This window comes from Cherax quadricarinatus, chromosome 68, assembly GCF_038502225.1.
Source record: "Cherax quadricarinatus isolate ZL_2023a chromosome 68, ASM3850222v1, whole genome shotgun sequence".
NCBI lineage: Eukaryota > Metazoa > Arthropoda > Malacostraca > Decapoda > Parastacidae > Cherax > Cherax quadricarinatus.
Window position 1 is genome coordinate 11,091,518 of NC_091359.1, and position 26,415 is coordinate 11,117,932.

At 39.9% G+C, this 26,415-nt stretch overlaps 2 protein-coding genes across 3 annotated transcripts in view; one reads left to right on the top strand and one right to left on the bottom strand.

Annotated features, from left to right (window-relative positions):
• The window catches only part of LOC138854763 (uncharacterized), a 593,204-nt gene that overhangs the window by 93,498 nt on the left and 473,291 nt on the right, over positions 1 to 26,415 (top strand). The window contains exon 2 of one of the 2 annotated variants that reach the window (XM_070099682.1): positions 20,785 to 20,910. The exons of the other annotated variant lie outside the window; for it this stretch is intronic. The gene's annotated coding sequence lies outside the window, so the exon portion shown is untranslated. The remainder of the gene's footprint in view (positions 1 to 20,784; positions 20,911 to 26,415) is intronic. 2 annotated transcript variants of the gene reach the window in all.
• The window catches only part of LOC128697760 (protein turtle homolog A-like), a 206,888-nt gene that overhangs the window by 25,897 nt on the left and 154,576 nt on the right, over positions 1 to 26,415 (bottom strand). Inside the window, exons 3-6 of the mRNA XM_053789656.2 lie at positions 17,312 to 17,438; positions 7,115 to 7,314; positions 5,700 to 5,810; positions 3,175 to 3,378 (exon numbers count right to left, since the gene is read on the bottom strand). Of these exons, the coding sequence (XP_053645631.1) occupies positions 3,175 to 3,378; positions 5,700 to 5,810; positions 7,115 to 7,314; positions 17,312 to 17,438 (642 nt within the window). The remainder of the gene's footprint in view (positions 1 to 3,174; positions 3,379 to 5,699; positions 5,811 to 7,114; positions 7,315 to 17,311; positions 17,439 to 26,415) is intronic.

Genomic DNA, 26,415 nt, shown 5'->3' on the forward strand with positions numbered 1-26,415 from the left:
TACCTACCAACCTGTCGGTATTGTATACCATATTGATTTTCAGCTGCTTAACTTTGTTGATAAGACAAGAAATAAGGTACAGAGGTGCTATGTGCAGCCGTACCTGTGTTTGCACACGGTGTTTCTGGTATGATGGTATTTATACACGACGTTTGATATTACAGAATTTATATGAATTGTGTTTTTTGTTTATCTTCGTAGATTATATTTTGTTAATCTTATCTGACTTTTAGTGTGTGTGTGTGTGTGTGTGTGTGTGTGTGTGTGTGTGTGTGTGTGGTATACTTTTCACTGCTAAGAGCGCTGAGTGACCTACTGTTATTATGCTGTGCTAATATTACAGATGTTACTAAAATATTCTATATTTCTTCGCAGAAATTCAAGACACATAGCCACTCTTCCCCCATTCCCCCCCCCCTCTCTCATTTCCTTCGTCTCCCTCCCTCCCTTTCACCTTTCTCTCCCTCTAGCCCCCTTCCCACTCTTTCTCCACCTCTCCCTGTCCCCCTCTCTCTGCTTCACAATTCCCCACCCCCTAGCTTTATCCCACTATCCCTCTACCCCTCTACCTCTCTCTCTCTCCACTTCTCTTCCTCTACCCATCTTCTCTCCGCCTCTTTCTTTCTCTCCACCTCTCTCTTTCTCTCCACCTCTCTCTCTCCACCTCTCTCTTTCTCTCCACCTCTCTCTCTCCACCTCTCTCTTTCTCTCCACCTCTCTCTTCCTCTACCCCTCTTCTCCACCTCTTCCCCACTCTCTCTCCACCAATCTCCCCCCCACTCTCTCTCTCTCTCTCTCTCCACACACACAGTCTCCTCCTAATAACTATATATTTTATGAGAGTAAGTAGGTACAATGTTATCCGTAGGTTAGGTAAGAATTGTCAGGAAACAGGACAAGTGTTTCCTGACGCGAGTCTTACGATGACCCGCCGCTGGAGCTTTTGGTCATCAGACCGAGGCCTTCCGCTGGCTTACCGGTCCACTCCTCTAAAAATTAAGGTTATGACACTTGTTATACGTAGGGATCAAATTATGTGGTACGTGTTTTGCTTTGAGTGATTAGAAATTTAATATAACTTTCCATATAGCATCGACTGGTTTATTTTGTTTGTCATCCGTCAATACACTCTTCTTGACAGTCCAATTTCAAACATAGTAATAAATATTTAAATAAGCCATTAGTCGTGCAAGGAATAAACCTCTAAAGCACAAGTCGGGTACTGTTAGTCTTACGTAAGTCATTATAATGTAACAATGTAAATATTATCGTGCTAGAAACAGTGTGTGTAAATATTATACCGAAAACAGTGTGTAAATATTATAGTGACAAAAAGCATCGTGTGTAAAAATTAGCATACCAGAAACATTTTGTGTAAATATCATACCAAAAACATCACGTCGATGACACCTGCATCATTCTAAGCTTCTAATCTAAATGTATTCATGTCCGACTCTTCTGCTTCCCTCCTTATCTTCTTCCTTATCTTCTTGCGTTCATTGACTTGTGTATTTTTTTCTTTGATCTAACATAACCTTCACGACTACGACATCTTCATTTGATCTAACAGTCACTTGTAGCGTGTACCTCCTTACACTTCATGGTGAACCATGGTCTTGCTCCACTCTTGCCGTTGCTTCTGCTCCTGGGTGTGAATTTCTCCTCTGCCTCTAAGTAACTTTGCCTGCAGGTTACTTAGAGATTTCTTCTCCCCATGAATGCATGAGTATGTGTTGTAAACAGCAGTTTGAATACCTTTGAGGGCTCAGAGACTCATTAACTCGTCTTGTAATGTCTTCAGTGTATAAGCTTTGAATTAGAGAAAAACCATGATTGGGGAAGCGTTACCCTAAGATACCCAGGAGATGCTCATGGTTCTTACTCATCCACTTATCTGTACTGTATCCTATTATTGTATTCATTTATACATTTGACGTCTCCAGATAATCGTTTTAATTCACTTAGACCTCCTATATCCCCAGAAAAAACTTCTCATAATCCTATACAAAACCCTTTTTGATTAAGACCCTAGTCAGGAAACACTAACCCTGTTTCCTGACAAACTTTATCTAACTAACCTTCATAATTCTGTTACTTTCTGTAGATATTTCATATCTCTTCACTCGTATAACTTACTGTGTGTCATCACATAATTTATAAAAAGCTTCTCATAACTTCAATATAACCTTGAACTAACCTTTCGTACTTATGAAGATCAGGCAACTTTTAAGACCTTTTAAAATAACATTTCACAACTGCGTTTTCCTTTAAAAACCCAACATAACCTTTAAACCACATCACTCGCCTTTCTTGATGCCAATGAGGCGTCTTTTGATCCAAGGAACAACTTGGATCGATCCTGAAGGCCTCCCATTACCCAGGAGCTGTGACCCATGGGTGTTAGCAGACTGTTGTGGGTGGCATACTGGAGGGCTGCTACTACACCGTAGATAAGGCTGGGCTTTGAAATGATCCATAGTATTCTCATTTATCCTGCTGAATTTTCAGGCTGTGACAGCCTGTAAATTCAGCAGTAGTAGTTTCGCCTTCTTAGCAGGCATCTTTAGAGGTGCATGAATGGTATGCAGTACCGAGAATTTGATGACATGTTCAAGAGGTTGGTATTTTTACTAGCGAGACTTTCCGGCCAGGTGACTGAATCTACGGAGCGGAACGCACACTAAGGGTGAGAGACTGACAGACTACTTCTGTTGGCTTCTCTGTATTTCCACTCAAGATGAATCAAACACATGTGTAACATTTGGGAATCTATTTGTAGACGCTTCGCCAATCAGTGGCTTTATCAGTACAAGGACATAATGTGAATGTGGAATTATCTTTTGTATATAATTACACATTCTTTGCATGGCCTTGTATTGCACTGATAAAGCCAGTGGTTGGCGAAACGTCCACAAATAAACACAGCCAACAGAAGTGGTGGTTATGAGGTGATCAGTCCCTCAACCTTGAGGGAAGTTTGAGGCTGTCAGTCTCTCAGCCTTAGTGAGCGTTCCGCTTCGTAGCTTTGATCAGAGTGATCTGTGACAGCAGGCGAAATGTCTCGTTAATAAAGATACCAACCTCTTGAATATATCTTTCTCATCAACTTGTCGGTATTGTTTACCATTACCAAAATTATAAACTCATCCAGTTAACCTCACAGCAACAACTCACAGCTCATGTCGAGGGTGACTGACGTGTACAGGGGTTTGCTCATGTTAGAGTTAGCTGCCTGGCAAGTTATGACCTGGTACAAGTGTTGGCGGGTGAGGGCAGGCAAGGTGAGGATGTTCTGGATGACTTCGCTCGAGTTTTTCTCACTCAGGTCATCGAGAAGCAAGCCATCGTGCCACCAGGTCACTCGAGGAGGAGGTCGACCTGGGTAGGGAGAGTACGAGAAGTGGTATTAGATGGATGTTTCAGACGGCAGCGACAACGTCTCTCTTACACACACACACTGTCAAGAAATTTTAATGAAAATAAGAAAAATTTTTGGAGTGAGTTAAACAACTTAAGAAAGCCTAGGGAAAGTATGGATTTGTCAGTTAAAAACAGAGTAGGGGAGTTAGTAGATGGGGAGAGGGAGGTATTAGGTAGATGGCGAGAATATTTTGAGGAACTTTTAAATGTTGAGGAAGAAAGGGAGGTGGTAATTTCATGCACTGGCCAGGGAGGTATACCATCTTTTAGGACTGAAGAAGAGCAGAATGTAAGTGTGGGGGAGGTACGTGAGGCATTACGTAGAATGAAAGGGGGTAAAGCAGCTGGAACTGATGGGATCATGACAGAAATGTTAAAAGCAGGGGGGGATATAGTGTTGGAGTGGTTGGTACTTTTGTTTAATAAATGTATGAAAGAGGGGAAGGTACCTAGGGATTGGCGGAGAGCATGTATAGTCCCTTTATATAAAGGGAAAGGGGACAAAAAAGAACGTAAAAATTATAGAGGAATAAGTTTACTGAGTATACCAGGAAAAGTATACGGTAGGGTTATAATTGAAAGAATTAGAGGTAAGACAGAATGTAGGATTGCGGATGAGCAGGGAGGCTTCAGAGTGGGTAGGGGATGTGTAGATCAAGTGTTTACATTGAAGCATATATGTGAACAGTATTTAGATAAGGGTAGGGAAGTTTTTATTGCATTTATGGATTTAGAAAAGGCATATGATAGAGTGGATAGAGGAGCAATGTGGCAGATGTTGCAAGTATATGGAATAGGTGGTAAGTTACTAAATGTTGTAAAGAGCTTTTATGAGGATAGTGAGGCTCAGGTTAGGGTGTGTAGAAGAGAGGGAGAATACTTCCCGGTAAAAGTAGGTCTTAGACAGGGATGTGTAATGTCACCATGGTTGTTTAATATATTTATAGATGGGGTTGTAAAAGAAGTAAATGCTAGGGTGTTCGGGAGAGGGGTGGGATTAAATTATGAGGAATCAAATTCAAAATGGGAATTGACACAGTTACTTTTTGCTGATGATACTGTGCTTATGGGAGATTCTAAAGAAAAATTACAAAGGCTAGTGGATGAGTTTGAGAATGTGTGTAAAGGTAGAAAGTTGAAAGTGAACATAGAAAAGAGTAAGGTGATGAGGGTATCAAATGATTTAGATAAAGAAAAATTGGATATCAAATTGGGGAGGAGGAGTATGGAAGAAGTGAATGTTTTCAGATACTTGGGAGTTGACGTGTCGGCGGATGGATTTATGAAGGATGAGGTTAATCATAGAATTGATGAGGGAAAAAAGGTGAGTGGTGCGTTGAGGTATATGTGGAGTCAAAAAACGTTATCTATGGAGGCAAAGAAGGGAATGTATGAAAGTATAGTAGTACCAACACTCTTATATGGGTGTGAAGCTTGGGAGGTAAATGCAGCAGCGAGGAGACGGTTGGAGGCAGTGGAGATGTCCTGTCTAAGGGCAATGTGTGGTGTAAATATTATGCAGAAAATTCGGAGTGTGAAAATTAGGAGAAGGTGTGGAGTTAATAAAAGCATTAGTCAGAGGGCAGAAGAGGGGTTGTTGAGGTGGTTTGGTCATTTAGAGAGAATGGATCAAAGTAGAATGACATGGAAAGCATATAAATCTATAGGGGAAGGAAGGAGGGGTAGGGGGTCGTCCTCGAAAGGGTTGGAAAGAGGGGGTAAAGGAGGTTTTGTGGGCGAGGGGCTTGGATTTCCAGCAAGCGTGCATGAGCGTGTTAGATAGGAGTGAATGGAGACGAATGATACTTGGGACCTGACGATCTGTTGGAGTGTGAGCAGGGTAATATTTAGTGAAGGGATTCAGGGAAACCGGTTATTTTCATACAGTCGGACTTGAGTCCTGGAAATGGGAAGTACAATGCATGCACTTTAAAGGAGGGGTTTGGGATATTGGCAGTTTGGAGGGATATGTTGTGTATCTCTATACGTATATGCTTCTAAACTGTTATATTCTGAGCACCTCTGCAAAAGCAGTGATAATGTGTGAGTGTGGTGAAAGTGTTGAATGATGATGAATGTATTTTCTTTTTGGGGATTTTCTTTCTTTTTTGGGTCACCCTGCCTCGGTGGGAGACGGCCAACTTGTTGAATATATATATATATATATATATATATATATATATATATATATATATATATATATATATATATATATATATATATATATATATATATATAACTAGTAGATACTATTACTACTACTACTACTACACACTCACCTCCTAGGACCTGACATGTAAGCACCAAGCCTCCACCGACAGGGTAAGGGCCAATCACTCCACTGACCTCCAACCCCGCAGAGTTTATGATGCTGACCTTCCGTGGCGGCACTGTGGAAGAGAGTGTGTCACTGTTTCAGATATAATGACATTATTGGAGAGATAGGTAAGTAGGTAAGGTTTGTCAGGAAATTGGGCAATTGTTTCCTTACGCTGGTCTTAGTCAAATGATGACCCACAGCTGGAGCGTTTGGTCTATTGGAGAGAGAGCAGCGGCACTTAGAGACAGTGACAATGTGTAAAATGTATTGGCACGCACAGAACAATAGTGGCACCATGAGAGATGTAGAAGTGTTTATGTATAGCACGTTACTGTGTACGAACCAACGAGACAGTGAATGAAGAGTAAACGAGAGGGAGAAGGAGACACACACACACACACACACACACACACACACACACACACACACACACACACACACACACACACACACACACACACACACACACACACACATGCATACAAGCATACATAAACACATATTCATACACAGGCAAGCAGGCTGGTAGGTAGATAAAATTGTGGGGTTACATACTCAAAAATTACGTGAAAACTAAAATCGCCTAAGAATGCCGGCTACATAGAAGAAACACAGACAGGGGAAAGTAGTGTTGGGTGAAGTCTTGCTTGTTTCTGACAGCTCCGCTGGGAAACCTCAGTAAATACTTTTCACGCAAAGAAACGCGTTATGGACGTCATTTACACTTACGTTTACTCTCGTAATAGCCACCACTCTCATGTGATATCCTATGTTCGTCTGGAAATAAAATATCTAGTAATTTATACAGCTGTATTACTGAATCTCCGCGATGTTATGTAGTTGTATAATTATTTTGAGAAAGGTAAAGGAAGTTCCGGAGATCATTGGCTAATACTCGGTTTTTAGGTGAGAACATAAGAAGGAACATTGCAACAGGCCTACTGGCCTATGCGAGGCAGCTCCAATTCTCGTACCGGCTTAAGCCAATGCCTTGACCTAGTGAGGTCAGACACGTCACATGACCTAGTAGCACAAGCTAGTCAGGTCCAACTCACACCCACCCATACCCACTCATGCATTTATCCAACCTATTTTTAAAACTACACAATATATTAGGTATGAGGGGAAATTTTCAATGTAATTGTAATAAGTTTAGAACATGAGAAAAAAAAAAGCGTTGTGTGTGTGTGTGTGTGTGTGTGTGTGTGTGTGTGTGTGTGTGTGTGTGTGTGGCAGAAATAGAAATAGAAGTAGACCAGAATGAAATGCATTTATATACAGTAATAATTCCTCTTGTAAATTGGTTTTAAATCATCCATTGCGCTTTTCTAAGGGCGTAGTGTCTCTTATTTTTTCGATCTCCTCAGCACTCACCTATAACTTCCAGCTTCACCTTCAGGTTCCTGGTGGGGGAGGACCTAAAGTCGACTCTGCAGCGGTAATCCCCTTCATCTTGCGCCTCGACGGGACTGATGACCAGACTCTGTATCTTAGAGGTCAGGTCGAAGTTGGCCCTGTCGCCCAGACCAGACCAGTGCACGGAGCTGTCTAGAGGACCACTTCGCGAGTCGATGCTGCGGGAGGAGAGACAGAATAACACTGATTAAAGACCCGGTACACTGTGGGAGTGGTGCTGTCAGAGACACTGACTTTAGACCCAGTACGCTGCGGTATTCGTCGCCGCTGCTGGTACTCTGAACTCTTACACAGTCCTAGCTGCCCAGATCCATATTGATTGATCTTGCACAACATTGTGAGAAGCTGCCGCATCTGGTAGCAGCAAAAGTTTAAAATTCTTGTTCTGAAATATTCACGAAGAGAGGAGCTTAGATGACAACATCCGACCTTAAGTGAAGTGACATTCCAGAGTCCTAACAAAGTTTTTACTGGTAGAATATTTCGCTTTTAGTGCTTTATTACGCTTTAAACTTGAGCGAAACGTTGTCTCAATAAAAGCTTCTACAACAGATTCATCTAGAGAATTAATGTTGACTCTCTGTATAGTTGCTGATGCAATACTTGAGACGTGCGTATGGCTGGTAACCATATAGTTTGATTGACAGCTCAGCCAGACATCGATGGTGGCTGCCTGATCAGACAGACTCTTGCTGCCTGAAAGTCTACAAGCTTACATAGCCATCACCGCACCGCACCGTAGGCTACTTCAGTCAAATACAGAGGGATCTAAATTTTGAGACGGCAGAACAGTGACAAAGAAATGATATGGTCAGTCCATCAACCTCGAGACTTTCCCGAGCCTCACCTTTGGTAGTATATAAGACTCCTTTCTCATGCTTCAGCCTCACATCGTTCCAGACGATGGAGCTGAACTCTTCTCCAGGCTGAGGGACTGACCACCTTTAAAACTTCACATCTTTACCTCGCTGCTGCTATTGCTGTTTTCACATTTCGTCTCTGTATTGACTGAAGAAGCCTGCTAACGTAGGCGAAACGTTTCAGATCTAAATATACCAAGTGGTTGCTCATGTCTTACTCCTCTACTTACCGGTATTGTATGCCATTTTCATAATTATACTACCATTATTAAGAGAAGCGAGTAGTGGTTCCCAACCCCTACTCGCCACTCAGTATGAAGTTAAAAGAAATGGCAGTATTATAAAAAGAAGATGTTATGAGATTGTTGATGCTGCTTTGAAATTTTGAACTTAGTTCAGGGACCCTCAGTACGACCTTTGTGGACCCTCAGTACGACCATTGTGGATACCCAGTACGACTATTGTGGATACTCAGTACGACCATTGTGGACACCCAGTACGACCTTTGTGGAATTCCAGTACGACCCTTGTGGACCCCCACAGATGCTCATACCATACCCAGACATCGAGGGATGGTATCCTCATATCACAGAGGATCATACCATACCCAGACATCGAGGGCTGGTATCCTCATATCACAGAGGATCATACCATACCCAGACATCGAGGGCTGGTATCCTCATATCACAGAGGATCATACCATACCCAGACATCGAGGGCTGGTATCCTCATATCACAGAGGATCATACCATACCCAGACATCGAGGGCTGGTATCCTCATATCACAGAGGATCATACCATACCCAGACATCGAGGGCTGGTATCCTCATGTCACAGAGGATCATACCATACCCAGACATCGAGGGCTGGTATCCTCATATCACAGAGGCTCATACCATACCCAGACATCGAGGGCTGTTATCCGCATATCACAGACGCTCATACCACACCCGGACACCCAACCATGTACCCACAACACCCAAAACATTACCAATAAATCTACGCTCAACTTGAATAACTCGTTACTTAAACTTTTTTCTAATTTTAAATTCAATATATAAAGTTAAATGAAAGAAATTCTATTTTCGGTAAAAGTTTGAGCCAAATCATCGGTTGCAGTCTGATGGGCGAGAGTATTTTGATTATATTCACGTGGGGGGGTTAAAATCCGTTGATGGGATGGGAGGGACGGGCTTCACGCAGAGCCTGGGGGCAACGGGAGGAAATCTGGTTTGGTCCGAGGAACTGGAGTGCAGCTCCTACTCCTTGGATCACCAGCGATAAGGCTTCTATCTACTTTAAAGGTGAGGCAACCTTTGCACTCTCGTCTCCATTATTATTAATGCTAAAATATTTTTTATTCTTATTATTGCTAATATCTTATTATTCCTTTTATTATTATTGTTTATTTGCTAACATCCTATTATTAATACTATATTATGATTATTTTATTTTGTTAACATCCTAGTATTCATATGATTTATTATTATTATTATTATTATTATTATTATTATTATTATTATTATTCAAGTTTATAGTTTCCCACATAAGCCAGATTTTCGTAAAGAACGAATGCATTTTTTTCAAAGGAATCCGGGGAATCTTAGCGAGACGTGACTGGTCATTCTGGTTAACCCTTCTAGTTTACTTCCCTCACGCCTCTGAAATACATCCATAGGTTAGTGAACTAGTCGGTCTAGTGGTCAGAGTTGGTCTGCTAGTTTTGGTATCATTTTTCGTTTGGCTTCCAGTTCTGTTCGTTTCCCAAGATATGTATAAAGACGGAGACGTGTGCAGATAACCCACTCACAACGGCGTTTCGGTCCGACTTGGACCATTTACAAAGTCACAAGCTGGACCGAAACGTCGTCATAAACTTCTCTCTTATGTGCAGGTTATTTTGTGTATTGTTCCAGTAATGGCATTGTGCCTTTTCGTTCTTTACAGGTGGAGGTATTTGTATATTTTCTCTTGTAACTTTCAAAATTCAATGACAAACAGGTTTTAAGTTAGGCTGTGGATCTGCTGGCTATTAATGGTTCATTTTTTTTATCTGCAATGACACACTATTCTGAAAACGAAAGTTAAGGCCTTTTATCATCAAAATATTCACCCCAGTTTAGAAACATTTTTTTGCAAGAATAACAGGATAGTTCATCCACGAACATCATTATATTACCATCCCTGGTGTAAATAACAAAAAGGCACAATACCGTGACTGGAACGATACACAAATAAGCTTCTCTCTTTTATGTGCGGGTTATTTGTGTATCATCCCTGGTGTACTTTTAGACGCAAGAAACAGAGCTTCTCCAATATGATTTCTTAATGACAATAACCACAGGTTGCCGAGATTCTTCTGTTATTTAGGCTTGTGTAAGGTTAAGCTCCTCACAGTCGACTGCATTCATTCAGAGATCACACAAAAACATTCACCGATTAACAGTTAACCCACAATTTGGAGAGGAAGTTTTTGGATGATGTAGCGATCCATCCTTTACACTTATCAACTTAATCGCGACTTCGTGCTGACATTTAAAGTTCTTTCACATGTCAATTATTGAAGTGTGCCGGTCTCTAACAGCCTATTGTTGAATTTTTTCAACAATGGCTGCAGATAAGTCCACAGTTTAAAGGTCGCATTAAAAATGGATTAGTTTCAGGCTTTTTAACTATTGTTCCCGTTTAAAGACTTACGTCTTTGCTATATTTTCTGTCACGTAAGGTTAGTTTCAGACTTGTTTTTGACTAGTATTCCGATTTCAAGACTGGTTTCTGCCTTGTTAGGATAGTTTCACCCCTCAATGGAGGTTCCTTGACGCTGGTGAAGGGCTCTTAATCTAGGGAATTGGATCCTTAGATTAGCCTGAGTGCCCTTCTCAGCCCTCCAACCCTTACAGGCGCTGCATAATCCCTATGGGTTTAGCGCTCCCCATAATAATAAAATAATTTCTTCATAGTTTCCGCATTTTTTTGGGCATCTAGGGCTTTGATTTTATCGTTTCGTATTTTAATTCCAGTTTTTTCCCCCGAATATACATTGCTTGCGCACATCAGTTGTTAAACCAAAATATTTTTTTTGCGTTTTTCATTTTTAAAATGACTGGAAAATTTAATTTTCATATAACGAGAAGATATATATATATATATATATATATATATATATATATATATATATATATATATATATATATATATATATATATATATATATATATATATATTTGTACCGTCATAGAAGCTAAGACCTTGTGTAGTTTTAAAAATAGGTTGGATGAATACACGAGTGGGTGTGGGCGAGTGTGAGTTGGACCTGACTAGCTTGTGCTACCAGGTCTGGTGCCATGCTCCTTCCTTAAGTGGAAGTGACCTGACTAGGTGGTCATTGTTCTAAGCCGGGGGGTGGCATGGACCTGCTTCGCATGGGTTAGTAGACCTGTTGCATAGTTCCTTCTTTCTTATGTTCTTATAAGTGATGGAGGCTCGATCCTCCGTCTGCTTAGCTCTGGAAAGACTTGACGACTCGGTACACTTCCTTCGTAATGTGATAACTCGCCAATTCTCCCTAATTTCTGTCTGACGTCAGCATATTTTTATTTTTAAATCTATACTGATCGCATCTTTTTCCTTCCCTGACCCACAAATTGTAACGTATTGTGAGTGTAACAAGATGAAAGATCTCTAATTTGACACAAAAGGATGAGTATATAATGAAGGTTGAAGTTCGTGAATGATTTAGAACCTCGAGAAGTAAAATAAAATTTCGCAGAAAAAAATTAGAACAATGTTTTGGAACACTTAAGAGGCGCTGCTCTAATACACTGAATAAATATACACAGAGTTGTATTTCTCTCAGTGAGTTACCTTCAATGGTTATTTTACATAGTATTCTTGACGGGTGGAGAACAGGCGACATGTAGCCTTAATGACTGTCGTATAGTCGATAGACTTCAAACTTCATTAACTAATTAACCATTCACAGGAGGAAGAAGAGGAAGTCACAAAACTTTAAAAAAATCACAAACAACTCAAACTCTGGAGGGAGAATGTTTATGTCCGTCATGGACTGACATAAATCCCCAACTGAGGAAATAAAGAACTAAAAGACGGGCCGGAGAGAGGCTCAAAAAAAAAAAAACTTACAAAAAGTTTAAAAAAAAAAAGGTCTGGAGGCGAGTAATTGTAAATAGAAAAAATAACATTTCAGTGGTCTGGAAGAGGTGGAAAACGTCCCCTGTCATCACATCACTTGCAAAAATATTAGAAAAAATTAAACACAGCTGGACAAGAAAATTTCCACGTTATACTTTGTACTTCGTAAACTAATATATGAAATATCTATGGAAATTTATTAATTAAAAAAAAAATCTTAGTGTTCTTTTATTTAGGTATATATATATATATATATATATATATATATATATATATATATATATATATATATATATATATATATATATATATATATATATATATATATATATATATACTGTGTGTGTGTGGTAAAAAAAATAGTTTCCCGTGTGTTGTGTGTCGGCCGCTATGTTAGTGTTGGCTTGATCAGGTTTGCATATCAAACAACTCCCACAGCACCGCGCTGCCTAAAACACCTAGCTTCCTCGCCCCTACCGCCCCTTCCCCTCCAGCAGAATCCTCCCCCCTACCGTACTCTGCCAACCGCACCCTGCCAACCGCACCCTGCCACCAGCCCCCCCTGTCTCTGACGCCAACCCCCCATGCTTTATAAAGCAAACAGTCGAGCACTTGAATTTTTTGTTCGACTGGTAAGCAAACTATCTCCCGTTATCAATTGGTACTAATGTACACAAACCATACCCCCGGCCGGGATTGAACCCGCGGTCATAGAGTCCGGGGGTATGGTTTATTTGCAATCGTGTCATTACGATTTCTTAAGTCAAGTAATGTACACAACTGTGAGAGGACACACAAATACGTTATGTGTTAGAAATAATGCAGTTTAACAGTCGTGAGTGTTTTAGTGTTCAAAATATCGATAATCGCTAGACAGTGAACTCACTGTATATAAATACTGAACAGTTATCATTGCTTCGATTTGCTTGTGTGTGTGTGTGTGTATGTGTGTGTGTGTGTGTGTGTGTGTGTGTGTGTGTGTGTGTGTGTAGCTACAGGAACGGAGGTATGCTCGTAGTCTCCCGTCAACAATTTATTCCATAATCCTTTAATAATTTCCAGTGGAATTATAGTACTTACCACAGCTTCTTACAAATACTTCCATTGACCAACCGCTCAATTTGGGAAGAAAAATGTTCTTTTATCCGTTCTGCTCCACTTTTTCCTGAGTTTCTCACTGTTGCCTCATGTTACCCTTGCTACACGCCCGACATGTTGGTGAGGGGCTCTTGATTTAGGGAATTGGAATTTGTGCTCCAGTTCCCCGAATTAAACCTGAATGCCTTCCACATTCCCCCCCCCAGGCGCTGTATAATCCCCCCGGGTTTAGCGCTTCCCCCTTGATTATAATAATAATACACGCCCGACACGCCTCTTATCTACGTTCTACATCTTCTTAAGATCCTACATGTGGTTATCCTGTCGTATCTCTTTCGCCATTACTATCTCTCTTACTATCTTACTATCTCTCTTTCGCCATTACTCTTTATTTTGTTTAAACTAAGGCAGAAATATTATAGCTCTTGCCCACGAATTTTGTTTGTGTGGGTACCACAAGTTGTCAATATTTCCCGACTTTTTTCTGAAAGCATTTCCTCGTTCATATCTTTGAACGCTATTTTATGATATGCCAATATAGAATACGAGTCTCTCTCAGTTTCATTAATGTAATTTTTCGGTGATTTTTTTTTTAAGAATAATTCCTATAGAGGGACTAGTACCGAACTTGCACACGAAAATCACTCACTACGAAAGCAAAAGACTTGGCAGACGATGCACCATCCCCCCAATGAAAAGCAGGGGTGTCACTAGCACGTTAAGAGACCATACAATAAGTGTCAGGGGCCCGAGACTGTTCAACTGCCTCCCAGCACACATAAGGGGGATTACCAACAGACCCCTGGCAGTCTTCAAGCTGGCACTGGACAAGCACCTAAAGTCAGTTCCTGATCAGCCGGGCTGTGGCTCGTACGTTGGTTTGCGTGCAGCCAGCAGCAACAGCCTGGTCGATCAGGCGCTGGTCCACCAGGAGGCCTGGTCACAGACCGGGCCGCGGGGGCATTGACCCCCGAAACTCTCTCCAGGTAAACTCCAGGTATGACTTAATATTTGGTCAGTTCTTCATCTTGCCTGATTTTGCAGACTTCCATTTTCATTACTATGCATTTATCTACAATAATTTCTGCCATGTTTCGTTCACTCCATTTGCTTGACATATACAAGTCATCTTGTAGAGACTTGTTTATTTTGTGTATGAATTTTTTTGGGGTATAAACCTATTTAGTGTCATATTCTGTATGGATTGTCTATAATTAAATGATAAACTGATCCTTGTGGCACCCCACCTGTGACATCTCCCCACGAAGATAATTTTCGTTATAGTACGTATTTTCCTCTCAAGAAGTGTCTAATAGATTATAATAATTTGCCTTTTGTTACTCATACATTCCGCAATTTACACTTTTGTCTTCAACTGGAAACTACCAAAATCTTTCCCAGTGCAGATAAATACAATCCAGCCAGTCCTTTCTCCCGTGTCATAATAATTAATATTTGAAGTAAATGAATTTGTAGATCGAAAACTGTTTATGTTTTTGTATTAGAATTACACCCTATAACAGTATCAGGGAAAGACCCAAGGCGGCATCAAGGAGAGGCTAAAGACAGAATTGGGACTCCATAACAACAACAGGAAAAAACCCAAGGCAGCATGAGAAAGAGACCAAAGACAGAATTAGGACCCGATAACAGTATGAGGAAAAGACCCAAGGCAGCATGAGAAAGAGACTAAAGATAGAATTAGGACCCGATAACAGTATGAGGAAAAGACCCGAGGCAGCTGCAGGGTGAAAGCTACAGCAACACAAGGAGAGCACCAAATCAGTGCCACAAAGAAATCCAGGGTATTTTCTTGAAGTCCTAGAATATCGAGAACTTGTAAGCAATTCACAGCTCTTTAAAAAAAAATCTTGAAGTTCATAAAATGCACAGTTCATTTTTCAAGGAGCTCGGCAGATCCTCTTATTAGTTCGCATTTTCCTCTCATAAAAAAGTCCAAGACCGTGTCGTAATAATTTCATATTTGACAGAAATGAATTTGCGGATCGAAAATCAAATTTTTTACCGTTTATTATTTTTTTTTATTCTGTTAGTGTTTGATCCTTTCTTTATCTAGTTGCTTTTTCCAATATTTTTCGAACACTTGTCAGCGAAATTAGCGTATAGTTTAAAAGGTATTGTCTGTCACTTTCTTAATTTATTTGGGCAATATATGTCATCTTCCAGTTTTCAGGCAATTTACCTTCCTCCACTGAAATCTTAAAAAAAAAGTTTGTGTTGATAGTATAATTCTTCGGGATTTTTTTTTTTTTAATTCCCAAGGTGCTATCCCATCTGGCCATTTTGCTTTTTACTTGTCAGCACCCGGTAATAATTCCTTATTCTTCTATTCACTTATTTCAATATCCTCTAATTTAGTTATGTTAGGCATTAATATCTTCTACATAAAAAAATATCACGTTTTGTGAACAATCTCAGAGACTAACACCTGACACATCTCTACCCAAGTAATTTTTATTTTTACCGTTGCATATTTTTCGTGTTTTGTCTATAACATATAGGTTACTTTTCTCAGATGTCATTAAAAAATTTGGTTCTACCGAGTTCTCTATCTATTACTTTAATTTTTTTCAAAGCTTTTCTTCCTTTCTCCTTAAATTTGTGAATTTCTAGCCAACGTGAATCTTTGACAGGTTTCTCGATTGGCTCGTTCTTATATTGATTGTAAACCCTCACACACACACACACACACACACACACACACACACACACACACACACACACACACACACACACATATACACATACACACATACACATACACATACATACACACATACACATACACATACACACACATACACATACACACATACACACACATACACACACACACACATATACACACACACACGGACTCGACCCCCGCAACCTCAACTAGGTGAGTACACACACACACACACACACACACACACATACACACGCACACACACACACATACACGTACACACACATACACACACGTACACACACACATACACACACGTACACACACACACCCACACACACACACACACACATACACACACACACACACACATACACACACATACACACACATACACACACATACACACACACACACATACACACACACACACACATACACACATACACACACACACACACACACATACACACATACACACACACACACACACACACACACACACACACACACACACACACACACACACACACACACACACACACACACACACACACACACACACACCCAGAACATCTGTTACACTGTCCTTTGCTAGTTTGTATTATATTCCATTCTGGAATAAAAAAAAATTTCATTTTCGTGTGTTACAGAACTTGAGCAAATTATTCGTTTGTGTCTGGTAATATTTCATTCCAGTCTCACTCCATAAACCACAGTTTTAAAGCTGATTTTTTTTACAATCTGATCTTTCGTGCTGATACATTTCTCGCCTCATATGTTACATTTAAGAGGATATATTATTTCCTATTAATTATAGTCACTCTTTCCAAATGGATTTAGATCGTTAATAATTTATTAGATTATGTACCAGGGTTAATATCGAGAGAGAGAGAGAGAGAGAGAGAGAGAGAGATAACGCTAACAGGAAGTCTTGCCAGGTCTTATCATTGTGTAGCAAGTTGTTGCGAGTTCCTCCCAGATAGCTTTGCTTGGCTAATGAAGCTCACACTACTGAATGGGTGCATCTCTCTCCGGTGATGCTTGCTGGGTTTGTTTGTGTCGAGCAGGTAAGACGATTCCCTTGTGACAGCCGACAAGGAATGGAGATGCCTCCTACTGCTATATCCAAGATGCTGGTGGATGTCGAATCATTATGCTAGGTTATCTCTGTGTCAACCGAGCTCGAGGATGCTTATAACTCTCTCTCTCTCTCTCTCTCTCTCTCTCTCTCTCTCTCTCTCTCTCTCTCTCTCTCTCGCTCTCTCTCTAAATCACCTTTTCACATAAATAGACCTATAGATAGGTCAACCTTTCCTTGTATCTTTCCTGTAGATAGGTAAACTTGTAGCTTACCTGTAGACAGGTCGACCTGTGACACCATTGTAGAAGAGGACCAATATAGGGGAGTCTCCAGACTCTGTCACGTCACAAGGTAGCAGTGCTTCTCCGCCCACCACCGCCCGTACCTCCGTCAGGGGACCTGGAAAACACAATAACCATATTCAAATGACCTTGCAACACAATACCCACATTTAAATAACCTTGCAACACAATTCCCATATTGAAATGGCCTTACAACACAATACGCATATTGAAATGACCTTGCAACACAATACCCATATTGAAATGACCTTGCAACACAATATCCATATTAAAATGGCCTTGGAACACAATACCCACATTGAAATGACCTTGCAACACAATACGCGAGTTGTCACTGCGCAACGCCAATAGATTGTTGCGTTAATTATGCACGTTATCTACCTGATGGAGGTGAATCTGCAACACTGCCATGGGCTTTTCTGTGCAACATTGCTAACGCCTTGTAAAAGAGTCATCCAGAATTTTTTAATAATAATAACGATGATGTATATAGCCTGTTAGTAAAAAAAAAGTAAGGATTTTTTTAGCAGTAAAATAATGCATGAAGGAGTTTTAATCAGCCTCATTATCATAAAAGTTTGAAGTTTGTGTTAAACACTCGGTGTTTTCTACTTAATGGGAGAAAAAGCGGCTTGATTAAAATCTTAGACGGGCGGCACTTCGTAGTTATTATGTTGGTAGAATTACTGGTAATATGTTAGGTGAAAGGTTAGATGTGCAGTTATTGTGGCAATGTTTCGTTCTCCAGGAGCTTTATCAAGTGGCAAAGCTCCTGGAAAGCAGTCGACCGGGCCGCAGGCGACCCCTCGGATCGCAGTCGACCATGCGAGTCGTAGTCGACCACGCGGGTCGTAGTCGACCACCCGGGCCGCAGTCGACCCCGCAGTCGACCTACAAGCAGTACATTGGAAGCTCCTGTCTTGAAAGAGACCTTTAAAACAAATACTTAGCTCTATATAAGACCTTGTTTAACAAACATGACAACCTGAAAAACCCGAGACTGTAAACAGAAAACGTAAAAACATGAACAGAGAAAGTGAAATCACGAACAAATAATGTAAAACTATGAGCACAGAATGAGAGATTATGGACAGTGAACACGGACACTGTACTTGACACTGGAAAAACACACCATTCTGGCTTATCGTTTTGAATGGGGGCGCTGAACTTTCCACCGCCAGGACTCGAGTCCAGTTAACTGGTAAATGCAACTTTGCTCTCACTCCATTAATACTTCAAATGGTCATCTAATTGCATATGAAAAATTTAAACATAGCATTGCAAAAAGTTAATGAAGGAGAGAGACGTTGCAGAACAAGCTTTAATAACGCTTAACTCTTCGTAGAGCTTTATAAAGCCGATTTTTGCTGTTTCTTCAACATTGCCGTCAGTATATAAGATGGATCAAGAAATAACCAAATGCTGTTATTTATATAACCAGATTAGTTCTTATGAGTACAAAATCCTAACCTTGAGTATCCTTTCTCCTTAATGCACCTCTGTCGTACCTAGTGAATGCTTAACAGCCTCTTTGAAGAGGACGTTCGGTTGGTGTTGTAAGTCGTGATCCTACGAACTAGGAGTCAGTTTTCCCTTCCTTGATTAAATCTTGATTGATCCCGTTTCCCAAGTGCTATATGATCAATGTGGGTTAGTGCTTCCTTGTGATATAATAATAATAATAATAATAATAATAATAATGGATAATACACAGTTCACGTTTTAGTAAGAGCCTTTCCACAATATAATGCCGAAGTTGAAAGTTTTTCATTAGTACAAGAGAACGCGGATTACTTGTAATACAAACATTACTGAATAAGTCAGTTGGTACTTCATTGAAATACTCTTGTACCTAAATTACCCTTACGTCAATGCCAGTATGCTTGGCATAACCTCAAACGATTACAAACCTTTGAAGCTGTCGTAGCTGTTGAACTTTTAATGGAATACTTGACGATATTCTCATTGCCCTAATGAAGTCGCCCAGCTTGGGCTGAGAGATTTCAACTATGTATGAAATCCATCATGTGTGATTGCATTGTTTGTGGCTTCATCGTTACTAAATAAACAAAAGACTGAACCGCAGAACAATGTATATAGTGGATAATATGGCAAGAAATTTGGATCCATACTATCAGGATAACTCTGGCTGCTTTCTTGGTTATTTAAACAGGAAGATCTAAGGCAGAATCAGGGAAGAGAACCAAAGACAGAATAAAACACTCCATAACAGCATCAGGAAAATACCAAACGCAACATCGGGGAGAGAAAGACAAAATTAAACCCCATAATAACATTAGGAAAAGACCCGAGGGAGCATCAGGGTAGACCAAAGACAGGATTAGACACTCTTAAAAACATCAGGAAAAGACTCAAGACAGCTTCAGGGAGCGAGCTGAGGCAACACAAGGAGAGCACCAATTCATAATCAGAGATCCAAGGTATTTTCCTGAAGGCCTTGAATTTCGAGAATTATAAGCTATTCACCAACTCTTTAGAGAACATCTTGACATCCAAAAGCAGCACGATAATTCATTTTTCCAAGTAGATCCTCTTATTTAGTTCACTTTGGAGAGTCGCGCTGTATAGCTTAGCGCTTTTTTTTGATTATAATAATAATTTGGAGAGTCGTGAGTCTTGTGATCTTCTCAAGAAGCAGATTAATTAAATAAAGACAGAAATCCAGTGAAAATGTTGCAAGAGCCGTGAGTATTAATGTCACAAGCTTTGACTTCCATGCTTTTCAAGTCAACTTTTGTTTATTTCTTTAAGAATCTTGTAAATGGTGATGATCCCCAGACTAGCCACGAGAAGGGAAGGAAGTACTTGATGTGGAACCTGCTTTTCCTGAGAAGGGAAGAAATCAGCATCACATTGTCACAAGTCGCCTATAACGTGGTCGAATATGTAGTGGCAAATTGTGTGTTCTGCCCATTGAGGACGGAGAATCACGTCTTCACCATTCCTTTCATCGAATGATCAAAGCGGGATCAAGGCTGTACATAAAATTGCTAATCTTCACCCAGAGGGGTTGATATATAGCCCAAGGCTGTCATGCAAGAACACAGGTATCAGGTCATCTTCCGAGAATCAGCTGCTGAGCTTACTGAGAAGAAAAGAGGATATTTTACAGAGACTTTTCACGTAAATCATGTTATTATTTTCCAGAGACTGAATCTAAGAGGAAAGAAAAAATACCAGAAAACTGATTAGCTTATAGGCGCTTGTACAATTCTGCTTAATCATAATATCTAGGTTAGTAAGATTATATATGTTTGTGATGCAGAGGAATTGCATCGCAGTCTTAGTAGGATCCCAAAGCCAAAGTAACTGTTTTCACGTTTCAGCTCGCTCTTCAAATATTTGTCGTGGCAACAAGGCAACGGAGTGAGTTTTCATTGGATACATGTCTGTTTCTATCACCCTTCCTTTGCTCTTTGCAGATCAGACGTTAACGAACCTTAGAAGTCAAATCGTGTGCGTGTGTGTAGGAAATCGATGGTTCTCAAGAGCGACCCGAGAAGCTACGTTACCTAGTTTTGAAGTGTTACACGACGTTTCACTTAAAGGTGAGGTTTCTCAAGCTTGTTACCTTGCTTGTGGGCGTTTTCCTTTCCAAACTACTACCCACTACTGGGTGAGCTGGGTTCTAAACTCTGTAAAACCACTTACAAACCTTTGTGAAAGTGAAATATCTGCTAAACATAATAGGCCATTGGCTCTTGGATGCTTTACGAGGTGCACTCTGGTGGCGTTAGCCAGGTGATCATTGTTGTTACTTCGAGTTCCCTGTAAAAGTCAGTGTTTGATAGCTCATGGATGTCTGTTTGAGAACTCGTGTCGATGTGGCATCACTGTGAGCGCCAGTGCTTGAGAGCTCGTGCTCTTGTGGCATCACTGGGAGCAAGTTAATCCTCGCTGGTAATTATTGTAATTGCTGCAGCAGCGTTGCCTTCATTTGTTTTATTTCCAACTTTGGTGTTAGTCTTGATGGCTTGGCGAAGTGATTTGTTTGAATTCTTGATGAGAGTTCGTTGATGGAAAAGAAATTCGAGCGAAGTTATTGGTCCTGATTTGATCGATTCCTGATTAAGTTCAGCCACTTCGTTAACAGACGTTCCGTAGCCACCGTTGCTTTCTTTATAAATTTCTCATTTCTGGTTAAATAGACGTTTTTGTAGTTATGTGTAATCTAATGGTCCGACTTTGACCATTTACAAAGTCACAATAACATAAACGTCGACGTACGCTCCTCTCTACGTGCGGGTTATTTGTGTATTGTGCCAGTTACGTTATTGTGCATTTTTGTTCATGTAATGTAACCTAGTTTAAACTAAGATGAAGAAAACTGCTTGTAAGTTTATTAAGAGCATTAGAAACTAACAGTTTACATAGGATAAGGATAGGTTGCTTTTATAATGGATAATAAACTGCAGAAAGCAGGTTTTTCTCGCACGAGATTACATATGTTACTGTTACCTGAAAGTATCAGTAAAATATTTTCACAAAGGTAACTAAAGAAACAGGTGAGTAATCTTTATTTACAGGAAAACATAGTCGTCTGTTCAATGCTTTAAAAGCGAACTTTCTTTGAAAAGGTTGGAGGTAGACCTGGAAATGTGAAACTAATTTTCTGGATGACGCGATGGTTTATTAGTGATACTATGTTGACGAACTTCTGGAGGTCTTGATAGTTGTTGTGAACCCTGGCAGTGGCCTCATCTGACAGTGCGTCTGTGATTGATGCAATCACTGCTGAGAGTAATGATATTGTGATATAGAAAAGATGTGGAAAAAGACGATTATGTGCAGTTCAGGATATTACAGGTAACGCTTCACCAGGAGTGGCTCCTTCAGTCCTGAAGCAGCCACTGTGATGCAACGCTTCCTATAGCTATAGCTCTACCTTGTTCCCTCTGCCTCGCTGGTATTTGGTCTTTCCTCACCAGTAGAAGCCTTGGTGGGATAAATAGCAAAATTTCATTTAAAGCTAGTGTGAAGGCAACTGGTCATGTAGAGGGGCGTCATGTGGGATGGGACTAGGGATCAACAAATTGCAAGCCAACCCCTCCACACTTGTACTCCGGCAGAACGTCCAACCAGACTCCACCAGGTGATAACCTCTACCCTGATCCCTACACCACGATGAACCAGGTTCTCCCAGGTGATAACCCACACCTTGACCCCATCACCAGCATCAATCAGATGGCAACACCAACACTTCTTCCCCTGTACAACGATAACACACCAGTACTGAAAAGATTTTATACCTTTCATTATTTGTGATAGACCACGTTATGGCCACAAATTTCCCTAGTACGAGTCATCCTCTGACGTCTTGTCAACACGGGAGGAAACAATTCCAGCGGCTGTGAAGAACAACAGAGTGAGCTTATGACCGTAAAAGATTGGTATTAAACGTAATTGCGTAATACTGGTACATATTTCCGACATAAACAGTGACTTCTTCCTCTGCCCCTTCTCTCACTCTCCCCTTTTGATGTTTTCTCAACAACATTACACTTTCTTTCTCGGCGATCTCTTTCCTATGTTACGCAGCGTTAAATCTTCCTTAAATGTTAACCTTTCCACGAACAAAAATGGCAATGATTTTATTATACAAAGAATAAGACTAATAATACTAAATGCTGCTACTGTCACTACTACTGCTACTATTACTATGAATAATACTGTTACTACTGACGCTGCTACAATTGTTACTACTACCACTACTACTAATAATAATAATAATAAATACTCAAAACAACAGTTTTTATTTTTAGTGGAGCTTGAACACCAACTACCACTACTACTACTACTACTAATAATAATAATAATAATAAATACTCAAAACAACAGTTTTTATTTTTAGTGGAGCTTGAACAGGAACTGTTAAACCAGACTAGGGAAGTTATGTAGCTAATCTCTCTTCTTACACTTATCATCTGCTGCATCTAATTATGAAGCTCATTATGTCTGCCTACGGAACATGATATAAAATTAGTCTTTTATTTTTGTTCTCAAGGAAAAATTGCGCCTGTTTTTGTATTCATATTAGAAGAATTAAGAATATTTTTTGCCTCGTTCGTAAAAAATAAACAGGTATATATTTGTTGTAGCACAGTAAATACAGTCAAAGATATGCTAGTACGGTAGCTGTAGGTGTATATATGTGCTAGCACAGTAGATAAAGATGTGTACACACACACACACACACACACACACACACACACACACACACACACACACCACACACCACACACCACACACACACACACCACACACACACACACACCACACACACACCTACACACACACACCACACACACACACACCTACACACACACACAGAGGCACAGATACACACACACACACACACACACACGCCACACACACACACGCCACACACACACCACACACACCTACACACACACACCTACACACACACACCTACACACACACACCACACACCACACACACACACACACACACACACACACACACACACACACACACACACACACACACACACCACACACACACACACCACACACACACCTACACACACACACCACACACACACACACCTACACACACACACACACACACACACACACACCTACACACCTACACATATGCTGTTTTGCCTCGCCTCATGGTGAGCGAATTCGCTTGACGCTTTAGACCACTAGACCACACAATCTTTAACAATGGCGCCTATGAGCTGATTTCATTCTACTCCTTGTTTGTGTACTAGCTCAACAAGCAGTATATTGTGTGTAAAGGAAGTTTTATGGGAGAGGAGCTTGGACTTCCAGCAAGTCCGGCTAACCGATTTCCCTGAATTCCTTCACAAAATATTACCCTTCTCACACTCCAACAGCTCATCAGGTCCCGAAAACTATTCGTCTCTATTCACTCCTATCTAATATGCATACGCATTCCTGCTGGAAGTCCAAGCCCCTCGCCCACAAAATTTCCTTTGCCCCCTCCCTCCAACATTTTCAGGGACGATCCCTACCTAGCCTTCCTTTCTCAATAGATTTAAACGCTCTCCAAGTCGTTCTACGTTGTTCCATTCTCTCTAAATGACCGAACCACCTCAACAGCCCCTCTTCAGCCCTCTGACTAATACTATTAGTAACTCCACACCGTTTCCTAATTTCCACACTACGAACTCTCTGCATAATATTTACACCACACATCGCTCTTAGACAGGAAATCTCCACAGCCTCCAACCGCCTCCTCGCTGCAACATTCACAACCCAAGCTTCACACCCATAAAAGAGTGTTGGTACTACTATACTTTCATACATTCCCTTGTTTTCCTCCATAGATAACGTTCTTTGTCTCCACATGTACCTCAATGCACCACTCGCCTTTTTTCTTTCATCAATTCTCTGGTTTACCTCATCCTTCATAAACCCATTCGCTGACACGTCAAATCCCAAATATCTGAAAGCATTCTAGCACAGTAGATACAGGTGCATACATGTGCTAGCCCAGTAAATGCAAATATATGTCGTGCCGAATAGTTAAAACTTGCGATTTTGGCTTAAATAGCAACGCTCTTTTTGCCGAATATGGCAAGAGAAAATTTGTCTATTCAGTAATTTCACAAAAAACATTCTAATTTTAACGAAAAAAACATATTTCATTGTGTTTATTATTAAATTATTGTAAACTTATCTAAAATGCATTTAGATGGATTAGGCTAAATTAAATTGCGCTTGTTGTAATAATGTTAGGTAAGTTTCCTAATTTTTTTTTGCTACAAAATCATTAATTTTTATATTAACATAAATGAAAGAAGTATATATTTAAATGTACAAGATAAAATTTTAGAAAGGATTTAATTTTAAACGAGTTCTTGCTAATTGACCAGTTTTACCTATTCGGCACGACATTTTATATATACAATATATATATATATATATATATATATATATATATATATATATATATATATATATATATATATATATATATATATATATATATATATATATTATATACACAGGTACATCATCGCTTCCAGAATAGAAAGAGATTTTTTTATATCGTTTCTGCAGTGTAAAACATTCATTCACTTCGATTAAAAAATTAAAGATTTTCGTTTCCACATTGAAACAATGAAAAAATAGAATATTGGAATATCTTCGATTCCAGGTAAAAAAGTTAAATTTTTGCATTCATAGTAGGAAAGAGGAAGTTTTTAGGTTCCGCAATATAAATATTTCGTTAGATTCCACAATTGAAAAAGAATTTTATTTAGATTCCACAATAGAAAAGGAGATTTTTTTAAGATTCCACAGCAGAAAAGAGGATTTTTTTAAGATTCCACAGTAGAAAAGAGGATTTTTTAAGATTCCACAGTAGAAAAGAGGATTTTTTAAAATTTCACAGTAGAAAAGAGGATTTTTAAGATTTCACAGTAGAAAAGAGGATTTTTAAGATTTCACAGTAGAAAAGAGGATTTTTAAGATTTCACAGTAGAAGAGGATTTTTTAAGATTCCACAGTAGAAAAGAGGATTTTTTAAGATTCCCCAGTATAAAATACAATATTTTTACTCACAAAATCGTAATGACACGATTGTAAACAAACAATGGTACTGGTGGTAGCTGGCCAAATACTCGTTGACCTGGAGTTTTACGACTCTTGCCGCGAGTTTAGTCCCCGCCCGTACCGCGGTTTGTTTGCAATCGTGTCAGTACGATTTCGTGAGTCATGATGACATCTTTGAGGGAACTTGAGCTAGAGTTCGTCACGGCCACGCTGGTGGGAGAGTCATCTGTCAAAACTTGCATTTGTGGTGACGGTGGTGGGCCCATGCTAACCTCCCTATGGTGTATAAATATACCTAGTTGGATGAATCTTACTGTAGTCAGCTGGCTAAGTGGCTTACGCACTGGCCTGAAGTTTTACAACTCACTTGCCGCGAATTCTATCCCCACTTGTACCGTGGATTGTTTACAAATATTTTTGCATTCACATCAGAAAGAAAATGTATCAGGTTCCATAGTGAATGTTTTTTTCTTACTTCGTCGATAGAAAACAGGAATATTTTTTATT